At 49.9% G+C, this 6825-nt stretch overlaps 1 protein-coding gene across 1 annotated transcript; it reads right to left on the bottom strand.

Moving 5' to 3' along the window:
• Positions 1-22: 22 nt before the first annotated feature.
• Positions 23-2910, bottom strand: LOC104913461 (zinc finger CCCH domain-containing protein 11A-like). The gene is made up of 7 exons (XM_019620649.2): positions 2692-2910; positions 2204-2368; positions 1881-2000; positions 1639-1762; positions 1208-1294; positions 1018-1119; positions 23-701 (listed from the first exon to the last, which is right to left on the bottom strand). The coding sequence occupies exons 2-7, from the start codon at positions 2255-2257 to the stop codon at positions 412-414; spliced, it is 777 nt and encodes a 258-aa protein (XP_019476194.1). The 5' UTR covers positions 2258-2368; positions 2692-2910; the 3' UTR covers positions 23-411.
• Between the last annotated feature and the right edge of the window lie 3915 nt (positions 2911-6825).

Here is a 6825-nt window from a genome sequence, read left to right as displayed (position 1 = left end):
AAACGATGGCCTAGGAAGAAACAAGACAGTGTGTATGATGCACGGGTCAAAGCTTCCGAAGTAGCTTCTTTTCCCAGGGAAGTTGTGGATGCCCCATCCCTGGAGGCACTCAAGGCCAGGCTGGATGGGTTTCCAGGCAGTTGGATCTCATGGCTGGCAACCCTGGCCACAGCAGGACAGGTGGAACACTGGATGATCTCTGAGGACTCCTCCTCCCTTCCCTGGGCGCTGCTGAGCCTGATCCCAAATACAGAAGCACGCGGCTCCTGAAGAAAGGGTTCTCTTGAAGGTTACAAGTGACCTTGGGTGTTTTTAACAGCACAGCATTCATGGACAAAATCCTTCACACCACAGAGCAATCTGAGAATTGTAGAATCACAGAATCTTACATAATCATTGCTCTGCATCTAATCAAAATAGAAGTTTTCCACAAGTACCCTGTGAGACATCTGCTGCCTTCAAAGGAAACAGTAAAGCTGTAGAACATTTGAAATTTCTACCATCACTACAAGAGCAATGTAAACCTTCCTTATGCACTACTGCTGTTGCCGCTGTTCTTACCATTGGTAGTTTTCTGGCTGGGGGCTCATCGGTGTCCTCAGCAGCAGATGGTTGCATCTCTGCTGCTTTTCGTTTCTGTCTCTGCTTTTTGGGGAAGGTGGCTTTCCAATCAATAGCCCTCATTTTCACCTTGCGTCCACCTGAAGTAAAAGGAAGAGATTGCTGATCCATTCTTGCTGTGCCTCAAGAGAAATCCACGTTCTCGTATCATTCCCACAACCCAACTCACAACAAAGTTAAGTACATTTGACCAGCGGAATTACATTGCCATGTCCAGGATTCTCAGCAATGTTTTCCACACAGTCATCTCTGTCTACCAACAACGCATCAAAAGGAACAAAGAAACCCAAGAGCTGCACTCGGTAATAGTCCAGGGCAGGGAAAACTCTGACACAGAACAATGCTAAGTGACAGCATTACTGTGCTGAGGCACTGTAACAAGCTGCTTGTGCTCACCCTTGACTCTTTTCTTGCAAGGCAATTCCCTTGCTTTGCCCTTCTCGTCGCATCGCTTGCGTTTTTGCGCAGCCGGGCCGTGGGAGGAAGCTGGGATGTCAACTGCAGAGAACAGTCCAGGAGAGAACAATCAGAAAATCTGAGGAGAAAGACAGCGCATCCAACCCAGATGCCTGTTCAGTATCTGTACCTCTCTCTGGTGCCTTCTCAACCTCTGTCTGGTTCCCCAGACTTTCTGCAAGGCCGCTGTTGAGAGGAAGGCCACTCGTGTCAGCTTCTGGCAGAAAGAAGACAAGAAATAATTGAAGAGCATCTCTTTGGAGGAAGGTTTCAGCACAGTCAGCCACAAGCTTCCAACATTCAAGCATAGTTTCTTACATTTGCCTTTCCCCTGCTCAAATGTTGTGCCATTTCTGCAGTCAGCACAGACCTGCAATGCATTTACCTCTCTCCAGAAAAAAATCCACCCCTATTTTGACAGCCAAAATGCAAGCCAATATTTCACTTATCAGGACTCTTCCCTGCCCTCCCCAATGAATGGTTACCTGACATCCTGCACCCGCTCAGAAGTAATATTCATAATTAAGTCTTTCCTGATGCTTCATGCCACCAGGAACTCACCGTTGCTTGGTGGTACGGTCGGTGCGTTCCCACCGCGTTCCTTCTGGTGAAGAAAAGGGCAGTGGGCTTTCTGACAGCCTCCCGGCTGATTCTCCCAATAGCAGGGAATCTCACTGCGCTTCTTCTGAAGAGAGAAAGGAAGGAAGGGTCACGGAAACAGGCAGATGAGATTTGCAAAGAGATGCAGCGCTCCAGGTCGTGCCTGAGAGAAGTGGAGAGCTCATCTTTAGGCAAACACTCACATCAATTTTCATATGTCTGAACTTGCAGTCGCTGCTGGAACAGCGACCCTCCATCCACTGTCTGCAGACTTGTTCACTTCCCAGAGCCGCTTCACAGTGGCGGAAGGCACAGCTGTCTCCCTGCAAGCAAAAGGAACCACACAGGAAAATAAGAGTACAGCCTGAAACGTGTCCGTGCTGTCAACCCAGGTTGTTAGCAGCGAGCGCACAATCCCACTGCTGATGAAGGTAACGCATCACCAGCAGGTCTCCCCCTGCTCCACCCCTTCCTCTTAGAAGTGAGGAAAGGGAAGAAAATCCAGGCAAAAGAAACCCAACCATACCTTAAAGCAGATGGAGTAGAAATAAAAGTAGCAGTCGACTCCTTTCTGAGGCATGGGGAACTTCTTAGAGCAAGTTCCTCTCCAAAGGAATTCCCCGCTCTTGGAAAGAGCCGGCTGCACTCTTGGACTGCTTGGATCCCCAAGCTCACCTTTCAGATTGGAACCCTAAGGAAAGAGTCAACAAGGGAAGAATCATGAGGAAGAAGCATTTTCCCAGCTTTCTTCCTTTATGCTGTGTAGACTCTCGAGGAGTCTCGGAAGCAGCTGGCTGCAAGAACTGTGCCAAGTCTAGATCCAACTTGTGTCTAACTGCCACGGCTTCTCCCAGCAAGTACTGTCCTCCATCTCATCACCAGTTATATACCCTGCAGCACACATTTTGCGTTCCTGACATGAAAAAGACTCCCTTCATCTTCTCCTCTTGCTGCAGCTGCAATGGATGCACTGGTACGACTCACATGTTTGACAAACGTACAGTTCTGGCTTACCAGGCACAGCTGCAGTCCTTCTCCCTTCCAGCTAACACACCAGACAATGGCTGAGCAGCACCGTCAGCGAGAGCGGGCAGCACCCGTCAGCCACCACCACTATCACTGCCAGCCGGGACGAGAGCTCACGCAGCGTGTCCACACTCCTGCGCAGCGCTCACGGCTGTGGCACTCACTGGTGCAGCCACGGCCCCAAGCACTGTGCTTGTGGTGTCACAGTGCTTGGTGCACTGTGTTGTGGTGTCACGTGTTGTGGTGTCACATGCTTGTGGTGTCACTGTGTTTGTGATGTCACAGTGCTTGTGGTGTCACAATGTTTGTGATGTCACAGTGCTTGTGATGTCACCAGACAGTCCATGTCCCCAGCTGAGCACCCGGCTCTCCACCATGACTTCAGTGAGGTTTTGTTAAAAATATGCTGGATACGGCACAGCCAGGGCTCCATGGGTCATTAAAGCACAAATTGCACTGCATGAAGTCTGTGCTCTTCTTCCTTTGTCATGTCTGAGAGGAAGGCTGGCGCCCGGCAGCCATTTTGCAGGGCTGTAGTGGCAATGCTCAGTCACAGCTTGAAGCAGTGATTGAGCACCTGGTGGGAAGGCAGGGCCAACCCAGGGCAGCTCGGGTGCACGCAAACCCTTCCCAGACATCAGTGGAGGGTTGGCAGCAGAGGCAAGGGTGCCCGTCTGGAGATCCCTGCTATCTGAGGCCTTCCAAAGCCCAGCAGCTTTTTTCCTTTCTGTTGTCCCCAACTGCTGCACTTGGGCAAATCCTCACTTGCTGCAGCCTAGGACTTTGCCACCTTGTTATTACTGCTGTGCTTTCCATTGCACTGTAGCATTACACAGGGGAATGATGACAATTCATCATCCTCACCGAAACGTGTGACAGAATCTCACAAAGAATCAATTTCCCCTGGAAGCAGCCATTGGGAAGGGCCTCGTTTGAGCTGGGAGCTCCTCCCCAGCCCAGCTTTTCTGCTGAGACTCCTTCCAGCAACCCCGCAGCACCAAGCCCAGCTCACCTCTTTGTTCAGGTCAGTCTGAGCTGTGCCCAGGTCACACACACGCCGCAGCGGTGCTTCTGACGGGCAATTGAAGGATACAAGAAAAACGGAATCCACTTCACTGTAGGTGGTAAGGGTTGGAAGTTGGACTCTGAGAAGGTTTTCAACTCCTTGTAAGGCACAAAGTGATGGGATGATTTCCCATGCCTGCAGAAAGCCAGATCTGCTCTGCACCAGGTGGCTGAGTGAAACAAAAGCTGTGCTGCCCATTCAGAAGCACGTGGGGCACGGGCATGGAGCCGTTACACACCAGCACGTGGGATGTGAACGTTCCTTGGGCACTTTTTCCCCATCAGAAGGGAAATCCCTTTTCTGTCATGCCGTATCCCTACCCGTCCTCAAGGGTTGTGGGAAGGCTGCAGAGGCTCTGCACAGGAGAGTGTAATTTCTCCTCGGTTGGTGCAGGATATGGTGTGACCTCTGGGAGCAAAGCAGCATAACGAATGTTGCTGCGTCCCAGTGCATCAGCCGCCCTGCCTTGAACTTACTTTTGCTACCTGATGAAGGTGATATGCTTAAAGAAGTGCATCAACCTCTGCTCAACTGCGAATGCATGGAAGCCCTGTTGCTGTCATTGCCTCTAGAAATGCATTATAAAACAATATAGCATAGCATAGCAATAACTTTTTGTGGATTTCTTTACTGCTACAAATGGCTAAAAAGATAAAGAATGCAAAAGAAAATATGATGGCATGTATGTAACCGTTCTGTAAGCACAAATTCAGTGGGAAATATCTCACTGTTAAGCCTTCCACAGTAAAGAGAATCGAATACCCCTCTCAAGCAAAAGAAATACAGTTTGGTGGTGACAGCTGAAAAATAAAAGTACGTGCAGGATAGCACAGGCTTTCTGCAGGCAGCATGATCTGTGTAGAAATCTGATGAACATATCTTGCTCCATAGAGAGGCAGTAAGCAGCCAAGCTGTACAGCAGCAAAGGTGGTGAGATTTGTTGCAGGAAGGAGTCTTTGGTTCAGAGAAAGATGATAGGACTAAGTTTTCAGCTTCCAGAGGAGAAAAAAACTGGACTGAAGGATGCTTAGCTACCTTTCAATAGTGTTTCCATTGTCTTCAGTGGGGTAGTAGGTTGCCTAAATCTAGGAGAATCCCTAAGACAAGTCTTGGATCTTGGTCACCCCTCTGCAACATTCCCTCTGTGGAGAAAAAGCTGACTTGTAGAGGGTTAGTTAGCAACATCATCTGAAGACCTCCTTTTGGAAGGACATGGGTGATTACACCGAGGACATTACTAATTATGCTAATGAAAATAAATGAACTGAATATAAGCCTTATGAGGAGCGGTTGAGAGAGCTGGGGTTGTTCCGTCTGGAGGAGAGGAAGCTCAGGGGTGGCCTTATCGCTCTCTTCAGCTACCTGAAGGGAAGTTGTGGTGAGGTGGGAGCTGGCCTCTTCTCCCAAGCAACTAGCAATAGGACTGGAGGGAACGGCTCCACGCTGCGCAAGGGGAGATTCAGGTTGGACGTTAGGAGATACCTCTATTCCAAGAGCGGTGAGGCTGAGGCACAGGCTGCTCAGGGAGGTGGGGGAATCACTGTCCCCGCAGGTGTTCAAGGAACATGTAGATGCTGAACTGAGGGACGTGCTTTAGTGGGAAACATTGGTGATAGGTGAACGGTTGGACTGGATGATCTCAGAGGTCTTTTCCAACCTTGATGATTCTATGATTCTATGATATAAACAAAGCCAGGCTGCAGGCGCAGCCCTACAGTACAGAAAAAAGGAACTCTAAAGCCTATGGCACGTCTGAGGTGAGAGGGAATAACAAGCTTGAAGCGGTTGTTAATGGACTCAGAGATGAGTCCTTTTTCGGTTTCCTTTGTTGTTTTCCCCTCCTACTCTGTCCTATTAAATGTCTTTATCTCTACACGTAAGTTTTGCCTTTCTCTGGTCTTTCTCCCCCATTGCACTGTGACAGAACAGCTGTGCAGAGCTGGGCTGCCTGCTGGGTTAAACCACAGCAGTTCTTAACCCTGGTCAGGTTCTGCAGCAGTAAAGAGGAGACGCTTCTGCTCTTCTCCCCCAGCAGAGGGCTGATGATCTTGGAGGTCTTTTCCAGCCTCATCAAATCCGTGATAAAGCCAGTGGGAAATTTGACCTTGTTTTGGTGAAACTAATGCATCGGCCTGGTTCGATGGCGGTGAGGTGAGATGTCAGGGTGTTCGTCCTCAGGGTGTTTGTCAGGGCTTCATGGAATTTGACCCTCCTCGTGCTTCATCCTTGAAAATAGTTGTTCACAGCTTGTGTGTGTGTGTGTGTGTGTGTGTGTGAGAAAGCAATGGTGTGAATAAGGTGTGACTATGAAGGGAGGGGTATTTCGTATTTCTCTCTGATAAAAGAGTTAAGAGACCTGAAGTTGAATATCTTTGAGTTGAATAGCTGATACAAGCCCATGCGTTCCATGTGGAAACCTGCAGGTAACAGAGCTGCAAACGTGAGATGAAAACAGAGAAACAGAGACACAAATAGAGCAGAATTGATGATTTTTTTTAAATCTTGAAACCTATTTTCAAATTCCTTTGTGACACTTAGGGAAGCAGGAGGGAATCGGGCAGGAACACGTGCATCTGAGCCCTTTGGCTGCACGAGCAGTGAAACAGACTTTGTTTAGATGTTGTCCTGAGGGACGCGGTTTGGTGGGGAAACGGTGGTGGGTGGGCAGCTGGACTGGATGATAGTGCAGATCCTTTCCAGCCTGGGAAGATGAGGCCGTCGCGAGCCACTCTTAAAAGCAGTGTGTGTGGAACTCGAGGAAAATGTCCTTGCACGTTTTGAGGCGAAAGATAAAGGCATCCTATCGCGACTCCAGTACGTGTTGGAGGCGAAATGGTTGAGGCTGAAGACGGCGCCACGGCAACAGCGCCCTCGTGAGGGGGCAGCGGGAAGGGCTCGCGCTCCGCACGCATGCGCGGTGGCCGCCGTGCGCGTGAACCGCCAACGGCCGCAGTTGGAATTGGCATCCTCGTGATCCAATCGCGGCGGGAGCGGCCGCGGGAACGGCCCCACCTCCCGTCATCCTCTCGGCCAATCGGGCGGCGCGCCGTGTTTAA

This window comes from Meleagris gallopavo, chromosome 16 (assembly GCF_000146605.3).
Source record: "Meleagris gallopavo isolate NT-WF06-2002-E0010 breed Aviagen turkey brand Nicholas breeding stock chromosome 16, Turkey_5.1, whole genome shotgun sequence".
In the NCBI taxonomy this organism is placed as follows: Eukaryota; Metazoa; Chordata; class Aves; order Galliformes; family Phasianidae; genus Meleagris; species Meleagris gallopavo.
The sequence above is the reverse complement of the archived record's forward strand: the minus strand, read 5'-3'. Positions and strand labels throughout refer to the sequence as shown.